Consider the following 23,006-nt stretch of genomic DNA (forward strand, 5'->3'; position numbering starts at 1 on the left):
GCAGAATGTTTTTATATTTCCAAACACTTCAGTGTGTTTAGAGTCGTGGATTCTGTCTGAGTCGTGGCCAATGAGTAATAAGAAATTGCAGTGCAGAAGTGCTAAATATACTTTATGTTCAAGGTCACTCAGACACAGTCTCCCAGGTTTGTCCACCAGAGAGCGCTGACTAGATTTTCAACTGCAAAATGTCCTGCTTCATACAAATCTTGTGTTACGCTTTAATAACTACATTTCCAAGCAACAACCACAAAGAGGGCAAACAAGAATATTGGCTGGTAACAAATGTAAATAAAAAAAACTTTAATAAAAGTCACTGCTGGTATATTTATTTGCAAGGTTTTGGTTTGCTCGGGGCACGTGGAAACATTTAAAATAAATAAATATTTAGTTTAATAAAGAAACTGTATTTGTGATTTCACACACCTGTTACATATTCAGGTATCCAGAGATTTTTGCAATTTGAGGATACTTAGATTTTTAAAACTTTACAATATCAGCATCACCACCATATTTTGTCTCTCCATCTCCTCAGTTCTCCTTCCTGTCTGTCTCTCTATCTCAGTTTCTTATTTGCTTCTAGCATGCAGAGTCAAAATGTAGCATTACAGTAATTATTGTTTCGGTGTGTGGTTCAGCAGCAGCAGCTTCAGGCTCAACAACTCTCCCACGGCCACGCCATCCCCATCCCACTCACACCACACCCAGCGGGCCTCCAGCCCCCCCTGCCCCCGGGGGCTGGTACTGCCAGCCTGCTGGCTCTGTCCTCCGCCCTGAGCCACCAGCTGCCGCTCAAAGACGAGAGGAAACACCACGACAACAACAGTGAGCACCCAAGAGGTAAGGCCTGCTCTGCATATGTGTGTGGGTTCAGAAGGTGTTGATGGGTTTATGTTTGTGTGTGTGCAGGTGTTTTTTCATGTCTGCGTTAAGTCTAAGCATGCACTACTGGTTGTCAAACAGTTACGCATGCTAAACATTCAGTTTGTTTGGTTACTTCCTCCTCCATTTTTATTTTAAAAACACAAATTGATTTTAATTCCACTTTACAGCCACATTTAGGAATGATACGAACACATGAGACGGAAATACATAAATCTTCATCAGTTGTTGCGTCTCACTTCTGAAATTTCTATTATGTCACATTCTTGCATCATATTAAATAAAAGCTTTATTAGATTGCTGTAAATCTTTGCATTTGTAGTCTACTTTTCATTTTCACTTCCACTGACAGATTATTTATCAAGATAAAGGTTACATAATCGGCTAAAATATCATTTTGTTCATGTGAGATACAGACAACCCTATATAATTGCGCAAACTTATGCTGTTTTATGTCATTCATAAGCAGATGCCAAATGCGTTTAACAGACATAAATACTGAATCTTTTATCTTTTGTTTAGCTAATGATCCCAAACTAATGTTACATGTCTGGAATATTCAGTCAAAGTTATGAATTATACTAACTGATGCTGATTCTTAATTGTTAGTACTCTGAATGAACAGCAGTTAAAGCAATTAAAAACTGATTTGTCATTATGCTGTTTTAATTGGCCTAATAAGGAGCGATACACAGCCACCATGATGCCTCTTTTCTCTTGTACATGCAGAACGCCTCTATTTCTTCACCAAGATGACTTTGAGCTAAAGCATTTAATTACAGTACATAGAGACTCTTGTTGTGTGTGTGTGTGTGTGTGTGTGTGTGTGTGTGTGTGTGTGTGTGTGTGTGTGTGTGTGTGTGTGTGTGTGTGCGTGTGATAGAAACAGTGTGTGCAAGCTCTTAATTACTCTGTTTCAGCATGGCTGTGAGGGTTTGTACAGTGCAGTAGAGCAGTTAACCTTGCCCTGTAGCTGCAGTAAAGCTAACTCAGGTAATACTTACCCCCATTAGGAACAAAATCAATAACAATCCAATTCCATCTACAGCCGAGTTCCTGTGAATGGGTGTGCATGTAGGGAATAACAGGGTTCTTTGTTTGCCTTTTTAGTCTTTTTAAATGTATTTATTTGTTCTAATGCAGGCTGTTGCCCCTAAGCTCCTTAATTTACTAATACAGCAACTTTTTACAGCAACCCAGTATTCCCATTTTCGGTGTTAATCTGTTGGCCTTCAATGCATTTGGCAATACATCCCAACAGCTGATGGGTACATAGTCTGTATATTTAGTTTACTCACTTGTCTAATCTAAACCGGCCTGATCATCACAACACTTCCAATGGAAACCTACAGTTTCTTTCTCTGCTAAGAAAAGAGAACTGTAGCATATGTGACCTAATGTCATCCAGTAGTCTCTTGCAGGTTTTGAGCAGCCTTAAGCTAAATTCCCTGGAACAGAGTTCAACCACGTTTAAATAGTCTAAATCCTTGTTGTTGCAACCGCTGCAGTACTCCTTGTGTCTTTCTCTATGGAAACAGGGTGTTAGCACTCTGAATGACTTCACTAATGGAAGGTCACTGTACTGGCCTGTGCATAATCATATATTTCTGCTATTGTTTCCCATCATAATATTTCACTTAACATGTTAGAGGCTAGCTGGTAAAATAAAGAGGAAAATAATTTACTTTTGGTCTTAGCTGACATTGATGTTACCTTATCATCTCTCTCTTTCTCTCTCTCTCTCTCTCTGTGTGTGTGTGTGTGTGTGTGTATGTCTTTTGCATTATATCTTTGCAGTTTTGTAAGTTTTGTAATGACATTAAATGCCTTAATCAGTCTTTTTTCTCTCTCTCTTGCCGTCTGCCTCCTCAGACAGAGACTCAGTCAAGGTAAGGCCTTCCTTTACCTTCTCACTTACAGACTGGTGTGTTTGCTCTATAGACTAATTTCTTCTCAACTTAGCGGGATAGAGTTTTTGTTTAATAATATCTAAATTTCTTTATCAGGTGACACAACTTGCAATTCAGATAAACGGAACAAAAGTGACTGATGAAAAACTGATTTTGCAGAAAGATATTTTTTCTCCTACTATCAACACCCCCCATGAGATTTCTTTATTCATTCTCATTCCTTACACACCTGCCAGTGGCTGAAGACTGAAATTTGATATCATATGCAAAGAATATGAGGAGACTGATATATAATACCTGCCTTCCTCATTCAAAACTGTGTCAACCGTGAAGGAACAAATTAACATAAAATCCATTTCAAGTCCAAACAAGTTATGATAAATATGATATGGTCATAAATCTTGGAATATGCTTTGCCTTTCTAATGTAATTATGTAATAATTACAGCTTGTTCAGGTAAACCATATAATTATAGAGCAGTATTATCTGGAAAACAGTTCTTTAAAGAATCTTTAAAACTATCTTTAAAGAAGCTTTAGGTGTTAAATAACATAATATATGTAAATTATGTACCCAGATATAAAACCATTTGATGCTCACTGCTCATTTTATTTTAACACAAATTATCACATAAGAAATCTCATTTAATAATATGCTCTGATCCACTAGTCATTGATGTATTCCACACTCACTGTAATAAATGTACTTTTTGGATTTGTGGAAATGGAAGCAAAGAGCAAGAAAGAGGAAGTAGGTGAAATAGAAACCCAGGGATGAGCAAAGAAAAAAAAGCACACGTCTCACTAGTGAAGGAAGGAGCAAAAAGAGGCAACAGAGCAACATTACATCCAGCACTTGTAGTAATTAGTCCCTTAAGCAAAGCTTTTTTTCCCAAGGCAAACATTTGGTTTGTTGAATACTCAATGAGCAGATTTGCATTTCTTTATTCCGGCAGCCTGAGCTCTCTCTCTCTCTCTCTCTCTCTCTCTCTCTCTCTCTCTCTCTCTCTCTCTCTCTCTCTCTCTCACACACACACACACACACACACACACACACGCATGATTTGAGCATGTTGTGTGCTTTCTCTGGTAAGTTGGAGAAGGTGGAGACAGGAGGAATGTTTAATATGTTATCTCCTGCCCCCCATGTAGTTTATCCTCCTCCACACACACACACACACACACATTCAGAGCTGTAGGCACCACGATGGGAGCGATTAGCAGTGTGCATGCCTCTGTGTGTGTGTGTGTGTGTGTGTGTGTGTGTGTGTGTGTGTGTGTGTGTGAGGTCGTCAGAAATCAGTAAAGATGGAGAGACCAGAATGATGAATGCCTTTCATTAGCGCCCTGTGAGACAGACACACACACACACACACACACACACACACACACACACACACACACACACACACACACACACACACGGCCAACAGTCACTTCATGAAACCAATAAGCCCCTTGTCAGTGGTCTACAGTTGCCTTGGCAACAGTTCACAGGGTACAGTGTGTGTGTGAATTGCTTGAACATCTGTGCCTTAATGTCCTTGGTGTTACAACCTCACACACTGCTAAAGGTATGTGGGTGTAGACGTACGTGTGTGCCCGCATACTTACTGTTGCCCATGTAGACAGTAAGTTATAGTCGTGATGTGTTCAAGGACTGACGGCTCCTGCTCAAGCAGGTCAGTGTACTTACCAAATGATTGTTGGTTCAGTTGTCAATGCCATTGATTTTTGCCATTGTGTTTGTAATCTTCCCTTTTCAGTACACTGTGTGATAGACGGGGAGACACAGTTTGGGGTAGTTGCAATTTAAGGATAAACGATCGATTTATTTGAAAATGCAGCAATCTTAAATATAATCACACAAGCGAAAATCACACTCTCAAAGTCTACATCCATGATTATGTACTGTATGTTTAGAAAAATGGTGGAAAATGAATTCCTAATGAGGTGGCTTTCAGCTTTAGACTGACCTTTAGAATGAATCACCTGTTGAAACATGCTGCAGCTTGCTGTTAGCGTGGTCGCTGCAGAGGCCTTCAGACTTCTTTTTGCTCTTTTTGTCTTGTTTTTGTCACTGGAAAACGAGGTTTAAAGCTGCAGCTGGTCTCTTTGTTAATGTTGGGATGCTCCTTTTTAAAGGTCTGTTTACAGTGGACAATCTGGACTTCCATGCTGTGTTGGCCACAGGATAAGAAAGAAACTGAGTCCAACAGAAGGATCAGAGGGGATAGATTAGACCGACTGACTTAAACCAAGTGTAAAACATTGTTTTTGGTGTTAACAGAGCCATCGTTTTTATGGGTTAGTGAGCTAAAGAAGCTGAGAGGCAAAGGGATGAACACACAGGATTTCAAACTAGTAGACATCTCTTCCTCACTCACCGCTGCAAGAAGAAAACTATTGTCTTGGTTAAGGGAGGGGAAAAGGAAACAGGGAAGGTGGAAGAGCAACAGTAAAGGTTTAATATTCAATATGCATTGTTAATAATTAGTGGCTGAATTTGCATACAATAGTATTTTTGTGCTGCCCTGCTGATATGGAAATGTAGATATTAGCATTTGAGCACTTTAAGCACTTGGCAAGAGTTAGAGTTAATTCAGTCATATTATATGATGTTATATCACATTCTGTATCACATTTCATTTGTATTTTTAGTGTTGTTACGATGGGCGTTTGAGAAATGATGATTATATTAAAAAAACATTTGAAGACATGTTGGGGGCTGTGATCGCCAGAAGGGTAGAAAAGTGAGCTTGTGACTGGAGAGTTGCTGGTTCAGTCCTCAGACCAGGTTCAATCTGTGTAAAAGTGAATTCTCTCTGAACCAGGACCGAGGTGCCTTTAAGCAAGGTCCTTACCCCCAACTACCCCTGTGGAGCTTCTTAAACATCCATCACATCAGACGTCTTCTAGATATGAACTATGTGAGTGTAAGTGGGGACTTTCTGGAACAGGAGAGCCTTACTATCAGTGATCAGGACCCTGAGGTGACTCCGGACAGAAATCCTCTGAAACACCCCCCCTCTGGCAGGAGGCTGCGGTCCATCGAGACCAAAACCTCACACCACAAGAACAGTTTATTCTTGACTGCAGCCAGGAAGCTCCTCAGACACAGACCCTTATACTCCCCCCGCAGACACTACATGTTCCCTCAACGTACACGTCTGTGTATTACATTAACGCATATACATCTACATACAATACACATATTCTTTATACTTTATACTGTGAACATTTGAACATTCATTGGTCAGTGTTTTTGTCAGTATTCCCTCCTCTTTGTTTCAAACACTGTTTAGCTATTTTCATTTTAAAAACAGATATATTTTCCATATTTTTCAAATAGAATTTTCATACTTTTTATCTACTAAATATTTCTATTTTACCTTTATGATTTTTGACTTTTGCAGTACTTTTTTTCTTTTTTCTTATCTCTTATCTTATGTTTATGTTTTTATTCCTTGGCAATAAACTTGATTCGGATATTTCCCTGGATAGATCAAGCACAAACAATACTTTATATACTATATAATATAGAAATAACACAAAACTACACAGTAAAAGTACAGAGTGTTATTTAGATGATGTTGAAAACATCTATAATGGCTGCAGCCAATTACAATTGGATTTTAATGACTTTATGCCCCTCTAATTAGTTTTTAATCTGTAATGCAACCCAAACATCCACCTTGAGGATTGCAGGCCTTGACTTCATTTAGCAACATTAATATATACACGAGAAACGTGGTCATTCTGGGCCTCTCATTACTAGAGAATCTGAATGTTTGCCAAAATGAAATCGAATCAATTTGAAATTGGGAGGCAAATATAATTATGATATGCTGCTAAATGAATACTTTCACCCAGACACACCACACGCTTCCTCACACTCACAATGCTCGTACTGCCTGGCGGAGCCTTCATTTGTCTCTGCAGCAAAATTAATTTGCCTTGATGTTTTTGAAAGAGCTAATTTGCAGGCTAATTAACCTAATCAGTCTGAAGAGAGACAGAGAGAGAGGGGCCCAACCTGCTCTGTCTCACTCAAGAAGAGAAACACACCTGTAAAACACACTGACATCTCAACATTGTTTGCACATACGGAGTACTAAAGTGTAAACAGGTACAAGTGCTGCCAGACCACACACACACACACAGACACAGACACTCACACACCAACCTCACTCCTCCCCCTCAGAATCTTTGTCATCAACACTTGCAGCACGGCAAAGGGCAGTGGAAAGGTTACAAGCGTGAGTTAGTGGAAAGGTCGAGTTAAAGGTCCTGCTTTATTTTTCTTCTCTCTGTCCATCCTCTGCCGGGTAAGGAGCGCCTCCCAATGAGAGAGAGAGAGAGAGAGAGAGAGAGGGAGATCAGCAGGGACAGGCGGAGCAATAGGGGAAATGTTTAGTTGACCTTATTTTGATCTTTGCTTCTCAAAGAGGATTAATCCTTCAGTAATGGTATTTAAAGGATGCCATATTTGATTAAGGAAAGAGAGACATCAATGGACCAACCCCCCCCCTTTCCTCCCAATCTCAAAATAATGCTGCTGAGTTCAAGCCGTGATGGTGTAGTCAGTTGACCAACTGTCAAGGATGCAGCGCATGCTTTGGTATTTTATGATACAGTAAAAATAAAACGACAGGAGGAGTTTTTGAAGTGATGTGTAAATCCAGCCATGGAGTGGAGCACAGTCGCTTTGTGTTTGCAGTGTTTGAATTGCCGCCTGGCTGCTCGCTTATTGCCAGATTTATGCTAATTTAGCTCAAAGTGGAAGTCTTGACACATTTAAAAGATTTGTAGCATTTAAGTTGTAGCTTACTTGTGCTTTTCCCTCTGTCCTGGGCATTAGATGTCAGTATTTACTCAACCTATCATGGTTTATAGAAAGGAAAGGAAAAGTCTGTCTCCCTCAGCTCAGTCTCCACTACTTCATTTCTTCACTTGTATCTTTCTGTAGAGTTCCTCATTAGATAAGCTGTGAAGTGGAGCCAGTATGTATCAGTGCCAGCTGAAATTAATTATTATTTTGCCTAAGAGCCCCTGCACCCAGTTTCCTTTGATTGGCAGTACTAAATGCAATTACATGTTTGGTATTAAAGGGTTGTTTTACTCAAATCACATCTCTTCTGGTTGTAGTCATGCAGATGGTTTTTGTTTCATTTACCCAGGTTTTGGGAGATATCTGCGTTCACCCAATGCAAAAGAGGTGAATGGATTTTTGTTCATGGATTTTGCTGTTTGCTCAAAATAAAATACTCAACGGCAAAATATCAGTGTCCCCATCACCCTGAATAATTCTCTGAACATGCTGTCAACATTTTGTTCCAAGAAAAACTAATTAAAGAACTACTTCCTCAGCTGCTTCTAAGTCATAAAGATAGAGATAGTTACAGTGTATTCAAATGTACATACATACAATATGATTGTGTAATAATTTCTGCAGTTAAAGAGACTCCTCAGTTCTGGGGCATTTTTTCGACATGTCCTTTAAAATGAAGAATAAAGTTTATTTTAATCTCCTTTTAAATATGTAGTTCTTGTTTCTTCCAGAGCTCATCTGTATCTCCCTCGGCCAGTTTTCGGGCCGGAGAGAAGCACAGGAGTTCAAGTGATTATTCCTCCGACAGCAAGAAACAGAAGACAGATGATAAGGAGTCTACACGCTATGTGGGTGAACATAATTTTTTACCTTACCTAATAAGAAAGGGCAATATTTCTTCATGTGATCATATGGCTTTTGTACAATAATAATTACATTAGCTACACTTTGGATGAAATATTCACCATTTTGGAGAAAAAAGAGGAGTGCCAACTGTCTAATATGAAATCCACAACAAAACAAAGGCCTTCTGACTGACAGTATGTGAAGTTATCGCACATGAGCCACATTCAAACCCCACACTTTCTTTATTTTTGTTGGCAGTTGGCAAAAGAAACACAGCAAGAGAGAGACCTGACATGGTAAAGTTCGTAGCTCAGATTCGAGCTCAGTATGTTGCCGTTTAGGGCTTGTATCCCGGCCAAATGAGCCATCTGGAGTGTACACAATGGATCCATTTTGACCACTTTATCTGATAATTAAAACATGCAAAAATCAAAAAGGAAAAATGCCAGAGGAATGTTAAAATAGCTTTTATGGTCTTCTCTCAGAGCATTAATTAAATCATGGATTTTTATAATGACCCTTTTTAGAACTTTATGTTATTTTACTATCAGATAAATGGGATATTAAATGTGATGAAAGCACCTCCTAAAGACACCTCAGCAAGTAGACATACTGCCGATGTTTTCATCCATATATATTAAAACAAAATGCTTATTACATGAAATGCACTCAATTTCTATACGAATATAACTCAAGTGTATGTATTCTATGTGTTCGTCCCAGGAAAGTGATGGAGAGAAGAGCGATGACAACCTGGTAGTGGACGTCTCCAATGAGGTACAACACAGTTTAGCAACATGGAGTTGTTTTGTGTAAGCTGATTACTAAACTAACTGCATTTGACTTTCTAATCTCTGTCTGTGCTCACCCACCACAGGACCCAGTGTCTCCTCGAGGAAGTCCTGCCCACTCACCTCGGGAGAATGGGTTGGACAAGCGTCGTCTGTTGAAGAAGGATGCTCCGCTGAGTCCTTCCTCCATCGCCTCCTCCAGCAGTACACCTTCATCCAAATCCAAAGAGATTAATTTGGTGAGTCATTTGGGTAATTATAGCCTTCTGATCTTCTTTTTCATCATTTCTCTGGGTAGTTTTCTATTTTTAGGCATTCATAAAAATGTAATCATTGTAAGGTATAGGAGAGAATAAAGGTTTGGTTTTAATTAAACTCTTAAATCTGTATCTGAAAGCATGTAACAACACGTAATACATTATAATAGAATATTCATTTTATGAGTCATAAACTCAGTCAAAGCATGAACAGTTCCAGTATTATTTAAATGATTCTGCTCTGCTATTAAATTTCCAAATGGTTATGTGTTTCTTTTAGCTCCTTGTGTGATTAAGATTACTTTACTTTTTTGTGCTGTAGAATGAGAAGTCCACCACGCCCGTGTCCAAGTCCAGCACCCCGACATCCCGCTCTGATGCCCCGACACCCAGCAGCACCTCAACCCCGGGCCTCAGGACTGCACCCAGTAAACCCTCAGGAGTCGAGACGCTGGGTGAGTGTTACAAACAGGACATATAACTTCTCAGCATGCATCAGTGAGATAGTGGATATGAATCAGTAAGAGGCTTGACAAAAGTAGAAACTTGTTTAGCCCATTTTGAGCCAGAACATCACAAAGTTTGACATTTGATTGCTGTTCAGCCAAATACAAGATACAGAAACTGTATAAGCTCAATCTCTACACTAATACCTGGGATGTTTGAAGATTTTAGACCCAAATTTAATGAAAGCAGTGAAAACCAAAAACATTGCTAACCTCAGAATCAAATCTCCCAACTTGTATCAGACAGTGTTTTGTGTCTCGTAGCTCCTGGTCTCCGTACGCCATTGGCGGTGCCCTGCTCGTACCCCAGTCCATTTGGGATGGTTCCCCACCCGGGTATAAACGGAGAGCTGAGCGGAGCAGGAGCAGCCTACACCGGCCTGCATAACATTTCTCCACAGATGAGCGCAGTGGCTGCTGCTGCGGTGGCAGCTTATGGACGCACACAAGTGGTAACCAAACATATGCACATTGTATACTTATAAATGCTTTTAAAACAACATTTATTACTTAGATGTCTATACAAACCCTGCTGTGTTTCAACCAAATTTAGCCTGGCACTATCCTAAACACCCAGACATCTTTTCCCTTGCTTACAGCATGGGGGCTTTGAAGTTTATGGTGCATTTAATGCAGAAATTGCAGCATTCAGGACATACAGTATGCAAGCTGCAAAAGCTAGTTCATGTCTTCTTTTAAAAAGATTAATTCTAATTCAAAGATGCTGCCTGCTACCAAATTGTGGAAAACGTCTCTACTACACAGACAAATATAATCATCTTTAAACCAGCTACCAACAGCTCTATGTGTTGTATAATTTGTTTATTGTCTCTAAACTCTCTTTCTTCGATCCTCTAGGTGGGATTTGATCCTCACCACCACATACGTGTCCCTGGCCTTCCTCCCAACCTGTCAGGCATTCCTGGTGGAAAACCGTATGTTTCCTCTCTTACTTCTCAAAGAGCATAATTACGCCAACAATGTCACATTTGCATTTACCTTTCCCCTCACTTCTCTCAGCATCCGTTATTACTCCACATGACCCTTTTCTTTCCTCTAGAGCCTACTCCTTTCATGTGAGCGCTGATGGACAAATGCAGCCTGTGCCTTTTCCTCCGGATTCACTGATCGGTCCTGGCATTCCCCGCCACGCACGACAGATCAATACTCTCAGCCACGGGGAGGTGGTGTGTGCTGTCACCATCAGTAACCCGACGCGTCATGTCTACACCGGCGGCAAGGGTTGCGTTAAGGTGTGGGACATCAGTCACCCGGGCAACAAGACCCCTGTATCCCAGCTAGACTGCCTTGTGAGTGCACTGCGATGACCCTTACCTAGATGACCCTCACTTCATATAGCAACTAGCTTACAGTTTGCATTGATACTTTAATGCCAGTAACAAAGTACTCCTGTGCGTCTGTCACATCAGAACAGAGATAACTACATCCGCTCCTGTCGGCTACTTCCGGATGGGCGCACTCTCATTGTCGGGGGCGAGGCGAGTACTCTGTCAATCTGGGATTTGGCTACACCAACTCCACGAATCAAGGCTGAACTGACTTCATCAGCACCTGCGTGTTATGCTCTGGCCATCAGCCCCGACTCCAAGGTCTGCTTTTCCTGCTGCTCCGACGGAAACATAGCCGTCTGGGATCTTCACAATCAGACTCTGGTTAGGTATGGAACTGGGGAGGGTAATTTGTGAGGGTTTTGATTAGTTCCATACTAATGAACGAATACCATGCCAACTTAAAACCAGTTGTCAGAGCCAGTTAAACTGACAATAGCTACAATAACTAATGACATATAACCATAAGTTTAGCCAGCGTCACAGTCCATCCCAGAAGTTCTTAAATTATTGGTCTTCCGTGGTTTTACAGAAGATACTGTATATAATTCACTTTTTAAAAGAAACTGCACCCAGTTTCCAAAAGAAAAAATACTTCTGAAATTATTTTTCAAAAAGCACTGCATTATTAAGTGTAAGACTTTTTTTTGACATTGTGAATATTGTTTTATAATATTTAAGTAATGAATAGGGGATTTTCTTCCCCTTTTTTTTCTCCCAAATCTTGACTTTATTCTCGCTGTCACTGAGAATTTGAGTTTTAAAAAAGAATTACTCTTACTTACCAAAATGCCCACTTTTTACAGTTATATTGGAAGTTAGGTTACATTGAGGCATTGATGGCGATGTGATTGATCTTAAAATGAACTGCAATCACAGTCAGTGTCACTCCATTGGTCCTTGCATACGCAGACCAGTGTTTCTCACCAACGTGTAATGAATGCCAGACAGTGATTTAGATAAAGTTGGTCACTTTATCATCTCATAGCATCAATGATAAGTTCTCAGGGCACTGGCAGAAGGTGTGTTAATCACTTAATTGCTGTTAATCAGCCCGTGGTTTGTACTCAGAATGTACTTTTGTTCTTCTTTGTGCCTCCTGCAAGTTCACCTTCAAACTGAGATTGAGGGCTGACATACTGAAACTTTCTTATTGCTATTTTAGGAGTGTCTTTTCTCTTCAAGGGGAGATGCAAATATTTGTATGTGTTCACTGATTTGAAGAAAACTCTGCTGTTGTGTATGGGTTTGTCTGACTCTGTGTTTTGTTTCTGCAGACAGTTCCAGGGCCACACTGACGGAGCCAGCTGTATAGACATCTCTAATGATGGGACCAAGCTGTGGACTGGAGGCCTGGATAACACCGTGCGATCCTGGGACCTCAGGGAGGGACGGCAGCTGCAGCAGCACGACTTCACCTCCCAGGTACACTAGATGCTTCTTACACACAAACAAACCCTTTCCATTATTGCAGAAACTACTGTATGTCCTGTTTTAGGTGCTGTTGGGATATGGTATGGATCATAGTTTGTGTAGCAATAGAGTGGTTTGTCGTTTGTTCAGTCCCTCCAGCAGTTTGCCAGTGTAAGCTGCAAACAGGCTTGGTTTTTGTTATTATCTGGTGTTTAAAGTAAAAGGCACAGATTGTTGAAAATTGTCCATCTCGGGACAAGTCACAGCCATTTACAGTTGCGTGATTACACTCTCGGGCTTTGCCTTATTGCAGTAATTTACAAGCTCAGTTCAGAACATTTAACCCATAGTAAAGGCTGGACTGAGCACTGGTTTTCTGCCCTGTGCTCAACTAATAATACTGGCGGTTAGAATTGAGTTTTTTTTCAGGTTAGGAGAAGAGCAGCAATAATAGACCATTACTGCAATTTTTCCTGAAAAGACCCATTTCACAGTCTCAGTGTGCATAGGAGGGGGTGAGTGTGCATTAAAGAGAGCTCAGAGAGGGCAGGGCAGACAGGGGGAGACATGGCCAATAGAGTGCTATGCTATCCAATAATATCTGTTCTAACCTCCACCTGCCAAAAAAAACAGCTTCAGCAAATTTTAAATTTAAAGCGATTTGGCAGAGAAAAAATACTTTTGTGTCATAGAGGCATCAGGTGTATTCCCTGTGCGCTATTTTGGTCTTCATCATCTGGAAAAATATTGTTGAGTTTTGTTTCAAAAATGAGAATTGACTAAATCATTCACCCACCTTATTTCATGATGTATAATTGCTTTTTTCCGGCAGGACTGTTGCATACTTAACACGATTTTAGAAACTGAAACAGCCATCTGTTTCAACAGATTAGTACGTCAGGGACTGAAATGTTTATGATGGTGTAGAAAAGCATACAGTGGACTTTTGCCAGCATTCATAGAAATGTTAATATCAGCGCACACCCACACAGACAAACACAATCTTCATGTACTGAAAAAAATCTAGAGTGGACTAATATAAAAGAGGATTATACATTATATTTATATAAACTATTAGAGCTATAACTACTGTAATTTCTGGGTTTCGTTGCAGATCTTCTCACTGGGATACTGTCCAACGGGGGAGTGGCTGGCAGTGGGGATGGAGAACAATAATGTGGAGGTCCTGCATGTCACCAAACCGGACAAGTACCAGCTCCACCTGCATGAAAGCTGTGTGCTCTCACTCAGATTTGCTCATTGTGGTAAGAATCCACAAACATGTTCCTACCAGCATTTTTGAAAAGGTCTTAAATTAATGTATGTACCACATCTTGGGGAAATTGTCTTGTTCATCAAATTAGGTGTGAGCTGGTGGGAACTGCTAATGTCTCACTTCAGTATTATAATGATATTATGCACTAGAGAAAAGGACAGTTTGTAATGAACACAAATGTGATTACATAATTTAGAATGTAAATTAAGGTGTTTTTCAGGTGAAGAAATCCAAACCAATAATGATTTTTTAGAAGTTTAATTAAAGATTAAGACTCCTGGATAAGATGGAATCAGCCGGCAAAGTCTTAGCATGGAGCACCAATAGGCATTATCTGCATAGATTATTTTGATGTTTGCATTGCCATCACTTAATACAGGCCAGTGTCCCAAAATCTGATAACTAACTGTTGTTTTATTTGCAAGTGATCAGTTCTAATGTAGGAGCATAGTAATGCCTAAAAAATATCTCTACATTATATCAAAATGATTATAATGTAGAGATGTACTGTATTTGAGCATTATATGCTAGTATCATACTGTATATATTTCACAAAGTTTGGATCAATTCGCCCTCCAGTGGTTAAAATAAGAAGGTAGTGTTCAGTTAGACATGCAGCACTGTTCAAGGACCCACAGTGTAATGGTAGATTTGAAGCCCTTTTCCTCTTGGTTCACCCCAGACCCCTCCCTTTCTCTCATTTGAACACACTTTTCAGGACAACATTTTTTTTTTTTTTTTTTTTTTTAATCAGTTACAACTTTCACTCTGCACTGAATCTATCAGTGTGTGACAAAGAGTTATCTACATTATTTCTGATGCATCCTAGAGAGGAGAGTTGTTAAACTATGAGTCATTATTGCTCACTACATGTATGAACGGGCTTATCAAATAAATGGATACCACTGATATTGTTGAATGCTCCTATTTGTTAAGAAGGAGTCAAGAAGCAAATCAAGAAAAGATTTGTTTGACCCAGTTGTCGTGCCAATTGATTAACTGTCAGGTGAATTAGCAGCTGAACCCTCGGAGCAGATAATAATATACATTCTGCTTTAATATGTCAGTGTCCATTAACGTCAGTGTCCATTAGCTTCACTCATGTTTTGGCAAAAGCTTTTATTTTGGGGATTTTTTAAATCTGATAGCAGAATGAGTTTGAATGAGAATGCATAGATTAATTTTAAGTGCCGTTTACAGTAAGTGTTGAGACAAGTTTAAAATTCTGGCCAAGTATTTTGTCTTGATGTGGCCTAATGAAGTTTGCCATTCTCCACAGGGAAGTGGTTTGTGAGCACAGGAAAAGACAATCTGCTCAACGCATGGAGAACCCCGTATGGAGCCAGCATATTCCAGGTAAGTGTGGAAGAATGAAGCACAAGAACACAAACATGAATGACAGCTGAGAGGCCGAATACAGTTCAGTCTGACAGCCAGGAGGTTACAGATTTAATTGACATCAAGACATCCAAAACTTTTCTGCCCCCCTTTTGGAGGAATAGTCAGTTATAGACACGTTGCCACAAACTCAGCTCTCCTTCTGGGATATCATTGTATATCAAGGACACAAACATTTGAATGAAAAGCCTTCATGAGACTTTCGAAAAGAAAAGTTGTAGTGGGAGCTAAGTTTGTGACTGCACTTTACTTTTTATAGATAAGGTGGACTGGATGGAGAAATAAATCATATCAAGTCCTCTGTTGAACACCTGTCTATCACACATGGCCTTCATGCCTCTCAAACACACTTTTTACATCTTTTACAGTCAAAGGAGTCGTCCTCAGTGCTGAGCTGCGACATCTCTATAGATGATAAGTACATTGTGACTGGCTCGGGAGATAAGAAGGCAACTGTCTACGAGGTGAACTACTAGGAGGTCTGTGGCCATTCAACGACAAGGCCACCCTTCCACCCAGGCACTCTGCGATGTCTCCATCACCCTATACAATGTTTAATGTGTATAAAATGGATTTGAATGGAACTAACCAAACAGACCGAGTCTTTCTTAGACAGTGACCTTTTGACCTTCTAGCCTGTCGTGGCTCAAAACGAACAAGCAGAACCAAGCACAGAGATTTATTATTTTTTTTACTGAAGTTGAGTGAGTGTGAATGTCCATGTATGTGCACTGAATCTGCAGGATGTTGTTTTAGCATTGGCCAGATAACATTCCTTTACACTTTTAGGCCTGTACTTGTTTTTATAGTTTTTTTTTACTGACATGAGCGCCATTGTTCACCTACTCCCTTCTTTGTGAGTACCTGAAGGCTTACAAACAATCATACTGAATCATTCCTGGCTGATACCAGAATATCTTCTCCTCTGAGAACTTCCAATTTTGGCATACTTAACTAAAAATGGCAACAGAGAGAGAGAGTTACCAGTGGATTAATGTTAGTATCACGGGAAAAAAAGCCACAAGCTTTAGAAGTTTCTCTGCCACTTTTGTTGTCGTCTGCTCAGAGTCATACTGCTACTACACTGGGAAGGAACACAGCATACACAGGGTAGCCATCATGCACACGTTAACATGTGGTTGACGTACATCCACTGCTTTATTCAACTTCCTGTGGATGTTGGCATAAAATTGATGGTTTTCTCTATTTTGATCGAGCTCAACAGCTTTTATTAATGTGAGCTCTAAAGGCAGTAATGTTTTTCTATATTTTGGTTCTGTCCCATTCTCTGTGTTAATTCCTCATACCAAATTTGCCTTTTTTTAATGTCGACATTTCTTTATGTAAGCAAAATCAGCCTTTCATATTCGAAAACCTTCTTTAGTTTACTTTAGTATCTCTGTGCTATTAAGTTTTACAAGACAGTGGACTGGTTACACATAGGTCCTACTATAGACTAACCAATGGGACTAACACAGAGAACCTACATTATAAAACTAGTGGCTTTGTCCTTAAAGTAGTAGTTTAAAACACGCTAATTAGCTTTCTTTCAGAGTTAGACAAGAAGATTGATACCACTCTCATGTCTGGACACCAAATATGAAGCTACAGCCAGGATGGGTTTGCTTAGCTTAGCATAAAGACTGGAAACAGGAGGAAACGAAATATGCCTACTAGCAGCTTGTCATTTAGTCGTCCCTGAGGTTGGCAAGTAGGCAACCAGTAGTGATTCCACACAGGCACTGATCGCAGCCAAGAAGTAGTCTGGCACATAACTCTCCATAAAACAACAACTTATTGTCTTAATGCTTGGGGTTTTATACAGATTAAACAAACAATATATAACATATTAATCAGTGAGCTCTAAAGGGGCTGGTAAGTAGATTTATTTTACCTCTGGAAAAGCCAGGCTGGCTATTTCCCTTTTATTTTCAGATTTTATGCGAAGCTAAGATAACCAGCTGCTGGCTGTATATTAACCGCTCAGACATGAAAGTTGTATATGCTCATCTTACTTTCAACAAGAAAGCAAATAATCATCTTTCCCAAAATGGCTTTGATCATTGATTCATATGATTGCAGCTTGTGTTTCTTGTCTACCTGCTGTATGTGTTAATTAAATATTTGTATTTATTTTCTCTCTTAAATCTCATAATTCTGAGTGAGGTGTGAGCTCAGTCTTTGTGTGTGTGTGTGTGTGTGTGTGTGTGTGTGTGTGTGTGTGTGTGTGTGTGTGTTTTGACCCTGTGGGCGTTGAACAAACAAACAAACTAACAAGGTTGCCCTCACTGTAGTCTGACCTTTGCACTTGGTTCTGCTCCCTCAGTTCAGACTCCTCTGGATGCTCACTGGATTCTGTCTGACAGATTTCGGTAAAAAACTGTTTGTCTGGTGTTTGGAGGTCAACCAGCCCTCCATTTCCTGCCTGGATTTTTATTTGTTTGGAACATTGGCCACTTCTCTGAAAATAAGTGGCGATATGCTCGTGATTTCTCTTGGATTTACTTCTGTTGGCTTGTAGAAATAACACAGTGCCTTTATGCTGCTACGCTTCTGACTCCATTTTGTCCTGCTGAGTGTTCAACTACACAGAAGAGAGAACATCATGGACTCTTCTGTTGGAGTGCTTTTTAAAAATTTACAGTTTTTGAGTGTATATCTCGCGACATTTAAGGATGGATTTTAGTAAAAAAAAAAGATCAGCAAAGTAACACAAACAGCAACCCAGATTTCCCCCTCTGGTTGGTATCAGTTGTCTGTGGTCCACTTGGAAGTAATCAGGACAATACGTCTCTCTAATTCTGCCTTTTTTGCTGAACACATGTTCATGTTCTGATTGTTTGAAGCATGGTGCCATTGACCAGATGCTTTTGAAGTTTCTCCACTTTACTTTTCTTTCCGCTTCAAAGCTTTGTTCTTGTTGCTCATCGACAGGAAGACACCCTAAACACACAGCGCATCAGTAGTTACTGGCAGAGAGGTCAGTCTCTGCTATATTCAACAAAAACAACCTTTCCTAATCTCAACCATTTCCGCCTTTACAACTACACTTAATTATCTGGAGGCTCCTTCTTTAAACATAATAATTAAAATGTTGTACTTAAACCCAACCTCCTGGTTTAGCAACTACCTAGAACCCTTGTGAGATCCATCATTTTACATCACCGAAAGGATATTTTGAGACCAGCTGAGTGATTTAGAAATGTACAAACAGAGGTTTGAACAGAGGGTTGATTATTGGAGGAACTGATTATTGTATAAAACTCACCTGTTTTGTTACTTTTAATCCCAGAAGTTGCATATTATAGCTTTAATTTCCATTTCTTGACCCTGAGTGCAGAACGACATTCTCAACCCGCAACTCAAGAAGGAAGCAGTGAACAGAGAGGTTTCCATTTTTTTTTTTTGGTTTTCTACTGTTTATGGGATTAAAATAATAAGAAAGCTCATCTCATATGTGCATGTTATTGTCATGTTATTATCACTGATGTGATGTAGCCTAAAACCAATTTCTCTGGCTCAATAAGGGCAATGACTGCTTTATAAAAGATGGGCAAACATGACCGGATTCAAATGTGGTTCATGGTTTACTTTTCAAACAGACAGAGAGAGCAGTGCTCATGCTCAGTATTAATCTGCCTGAGACCTACCTATACCTGTCTTATTTTACTATGAGGTTTTAATATTTAAATATAAATATTAAAATCTGAGAAAGATCAGTTTGTGTCAGCCTGGGACACTCCCATGCACATCTGAACTCATCTCCAACTCTCTAAATGTTTCAGTTAAATGCCAAGGAAAAGCAAATTTGAAGATGGTCAGGTGGTTTTCCTTATAATATTAATTGTTTTTTGTGACACAGACATATCTGTATTCCCACTGGTGTGAATTTAAATGGAGATTTTGTAGTGAAGCCACCTTGAATAGGAACGAAAGAAATGTCATTGTTACGGCTGGTATTTTTGTAATTTCTTTGACAGGCACACACTGACACTGTATATCCTGAAGGACTGGCCATGATATTGGTTTGGGTTTCACTGTGTTTGCCTTATTCTGTGCTTTCTTTCTGAATCTGAAACATTTCTGTGATTGCTGCAGTCAGCTATGCTTTCAAATTAAAATGACAATTCACTCACCTTGCTGTCATCGACCCCACAGCTGCATTTTCTGCTTTTGAATGACTCATAAAATCTGTACCTTCTGTACTAAACAGCTACTGTGCAACTTTCATCCCCATAAATAATGGAAAATATAACATACACTTTGGTTACACCTGTGCTAATGTCAAGAGTCAAACCTCAATGTTACTCATCTCATCTGAGTGCTACAAGTTAACATGACCTGATACGGAAATGGTGTTATGTACAATGATGATGTGTAGAGCATTTAGCTTGACTGAACTCATGAAGGTAATATACATATACTGTAAACATGTAATAACTCAAGCTTACAGTGGAAAGAAACTTCCTGTTGCTAGTTGAGCTTTTTTTGCCCTCTTCAATACAAAATGCCTTTGCTCTCTTTTTTCTAGTCTGTGGTTGATTTTATTAAATTATTGTGTGGAGTATTTTGTCTGAGACTCAGTCACTGTTCCAATTCATCTGTTTGGATGTTCATTATTTTGTATTTATTATAAGTAACAAACAAGGCAATTAATTACTTAATTATTTCAGAGAAAGTGCACAGATTCATTGCTGCATGTGACAACAATAAGTTATGCAGCACTGACTCTGAGTCCAGATATTGAAGACACTTAGATCTGCATTACTATGGGACAGGCAGCTTGTGCCCCACCTTCAACTGAAAAACATTTTGTTTCAAAGTATCTTTTGACTCCTGTACTTGCCCAGCTGAAGAAAATAACCTTGTTTTTCCCTCTATGGTGTTAGAAGGTACATCATAGACGGATTTTTTGTATCTTTGAAGAGTATCTGTAGAATTTGATCGTATAGCTTTAGCAGAAATGAAAAATGTGAGTGTGGGTGTGATGGATGCAGGTTAACCATACAGTCAGGGACAGCAGATTGCTTCCCTCCTACTTAAAGATTAACGCTTGTGACATCTTTCATTCCTCAGTTCACAAATGTGTGAATGGAAACCTGTTAATAGGCTCATTATCAACCTTAAACCTGCCTCTTTTCTGTCAATTCCCAGACCATTAATATTATAATGGCATGTACACTGGCTACAGCCTGTCAGCTACAGCACAAGATCATTTTGCATTGAAGGTTTTTCCATTCTTGAGCTCTGGCTCTCTGCCCTTGAAATAAACTTAAAGCACTGTCTTGTGGCAAAACAACCAGAACAACAGCTTCTAGCTTGTCCTTTGATTTCTTTACTTTTCAGCTCTGGACTTACCACTCTACTCTACTGAAACCCCTTTCTTCTATAGCTGCCTATAACTTACTTTTGAACTTCGAAACCTGCCTCTAATACATTTTATTTAAAGGCACCTCTCTGGGCACTCAAGGAAAACCGTACAATACATAAAAATAAAAACAGTCAAAAATAAGAAACAGACAGGAAAAAGACAATGTGGAGAGTTAAGTGGGGTATGCAGTTCTGAATAGGTGAGATTTTAGTCTTGATTTGAAGAGGGGGAGAGAGTCCAGGTTCCTGATGTCCGGTGGAAGTGAGTTCCAGAGTAGGGGGGCAGAGCGGCTGAAAGCCCTGCTCCCCATGGTGACGAGGCGGGCGGGGGGGGACAGAGAAGTGGACAGAGGAGGCAGATCTGAGGGAACGGGAAGGGGTGGCGATGTGGAGGAGTTCGGACAGATAAGGAGGGGAAAGGTTGTGGATGGCCTTGAACGTAAACAGGAGGATTTTGAAGTCTATGCAGAGTTTGACCGGGAGCCAGTGGAGTTGACAGGGGAGGCAGGCTTTCACCAGAACTGTGGGGAGGGGATCTAACTGACAGGTGGAGGGCTTGGACTTTAGGATGAGGTCTGAGATATCTGAGTCAGAATCCTCTAAGCTGAAAGTAGATACAATGCTGAATAAACTGGCCACATAAAGTATCCACATTTTATCTGCTAGGCTATTGGGTTTATTCCAATGACTTGACTGGCAGTTTGAAACCATTTTTTTTATCACTCATTCACTACAAAATACCACGACTCTGTGAGGAACCCAAACGTCTGTATAAAGAAAGTGATTAAATAGAACAAGTAGTACCAGTAGTGGATGATGATGGCCACACTAATATCACAATAATAATCACAATGAATCTTCTGTGTCCTCTTTAAAGCATAGTATGATAAACTTTTTAGCCAAAAAAGCCAAAAAAAGCTTTGGGTTTTGACTCTTTAGTGTGCAGCAGGCATAGTCCAACATCCATATTAAGTGAGCTGGTTTCAAGTGTTTTAGTGTGGCATTTTAGCACAAGCTGACAGGTCAACGCTAGTTTCTGTCTAACCTCCCATTGTGAACGTGCTGTGTTCACGCAGAGCACAGCGCTGGACTGTTGAAGTGGATTAAGTGATCTAAGTGAGGGCTGTGGAGGAGGACGCTCCACCATTACAGTGAATGATACTCCTGTTACAGCTCTCCAACTGGCACTTCAAACAGCCAAAAGTGGGAGAGAAGGAGGAAAGGTGGGGATGCAATGTGGGAACAAGCCACCCTACTTCAACATTTTATATTAAGAGCACTTGCAGCTTGCAAATTGCCCACTTTCCTGACAGACATAGAAGCTGGATTAAACAAACAGGCCACACAATAGCAAGATGGCTTTAGCTTGCATGTGTTGCATCACGTTGCTGGTAGATTTGGCTCATAAAATTGCAAAGATTAGCATTCATTTACTTCATGACAAGGCTGCACACTTGGATGTGAAAGGTTTGTATATTTGTGACCACCACTATCACATTTACTGTCCTTCTAAAAACCTTAATGACCATGTTAGCGACCTCACAGTCGGCTGGTATAATGTTTTCAAAGTGGCACTTTACAGAACCATTACAATACTCTACTAATTTCAGAGCACTTTCAAAATCACTCCTAATTAATTCACTTTTAGAGCACTGACAACACACTTTGGAGTCTATATAGACACAACAGAGTGAATATTTGCTGCAGTTCAAAACAAAGTATGTGAAGCTCAATACTAAAGCATTGAATAAGAGTCTACTGCCATGCTTGCAGCTCTGTGAGGCTGCACATAGACACAACAGTGCTTTGAGCTAAATGCTAATGTCAGCATGTTAATATGTTGGGAATGACAATGCTATCATGCTGATGCTTAGTAGGTTTACCAACTTAGTTTAGTGTGTTAGAATGCTAACATTTGAGAATAACCACTAAACACAAAGTAGGCTACTGCATGAGGCTGATGGGCATGTTTTTTGTAGTTTTTGCAGGTATTTTATCATCAAACAAAATACTGGACAGAATAAAAATTAATACCTGATGATGTTGCAATATGGGATACCAAACTTCATGGCAATCCACCCAATTAATGATGAAACATTCGGCCTCTACGGACAGATTAAACTGTTCTATAAAAGTGATCTTTCTCTTGGCACACCAGTCGTGGTTGCTAGGAGATTA

The 23,006-nt window shown here is 39.8% G+C and overlaps 1 protein-coding gene across 6 annotated transcripts in view; it reads left to right on the forward strand.

Annotated features, from left to right (window-relative positions):
• LOC127376336 (transducin-like enhancer protein 4) overlaps nucleotides 1–20,025 on the forward strand; it is a 37,281-nt gene extending 17,256 nt beyond the window's left edge. For 3 of the 6 annotated variants that reach the window (XM_051423106.1, XM_051423109.1, XM_051423108.1), the window contains 14 exons: nucleotides 639–840; nucleotides 2,755–2,771; nucleotides 8,354–8,470; nucleotides 9,192–9,245; nucleotides 9,346–9,498; nucleotides 9,839–9,971; nucleotides 10,287–10,474; nucleotides 10,881–10,957; nucleotides 11,083–11,332; nucleotides 11,453–11,700; nucleotides 12,649–12,796; nucleotides 13,899–14,049; nucleotides 15,340–15,416; nucleotides 15,827–20,025. In XM_051423106.1, the coding sequence (XP_051279066.1) occupies nucleotides 639–840; nucleotides 2,755–2,771; nucleotides 8,354–8,470; nucleotides 9,192–9,245; nucleotides 9,346–9,498; nucleotides 9,839–9,971; nucleotides 10,287–10,474; nucleotides 10,881–10,957; nucleotides 11,083–11,332; nucleotides 11,453–11,700; nucleotides 12,649–12,796; nucleotides 13,899–14,049; nucleotides 15,340–15,416; nucleotides 15,827–15,934 (1,923 nt within the window). In that variant the 3' untranslated portion in view covers nucleotides 15,935–20,025. Of the gene's footprint in view, nucleotides 1–638; nucleotides 841–2,754; nucleotides 2,772–7,368; nucleotides 8,010–8,353; nucleotides 8,471–9,191; nucleotides 9,246–9,345; nucleotides 9,499–9,838; nucleotides 9,972–10,286; nucleotides 10,475–10,880; nucleotides 10,958–11,082; nucleotides 11,333–11,452; nucleotides 11,701–12,648; nucleotides 12,797–13,898; nucleotides 14,050–15,339; nucleotides 15,417–15,826 lie in introns of those variants that run through there. The other 3 variants (XM_051423107.1, XM_051423110.1, XM_051423111.1) reach the window with 2 other exon arrangements.
• The last annotated feature ends 2,981 nt before the right edge of the window (nucleotides 20,026–23,006 follow it).

Source organism: Dicentrarchus labrax, unplaced genomic scaffold (genome assembly GCF_905237075.1).
Source record: "Dicentrarchus labrax unplaced genomic scaffold, dlabrax2021, whole genome shotgun sequence".
Lineage (NCBI taxonomy): Eukaryota > Metazoa > Chordata > Actinopteri > Moronidae > Dicentrarchus > Dicentrarchus labrax.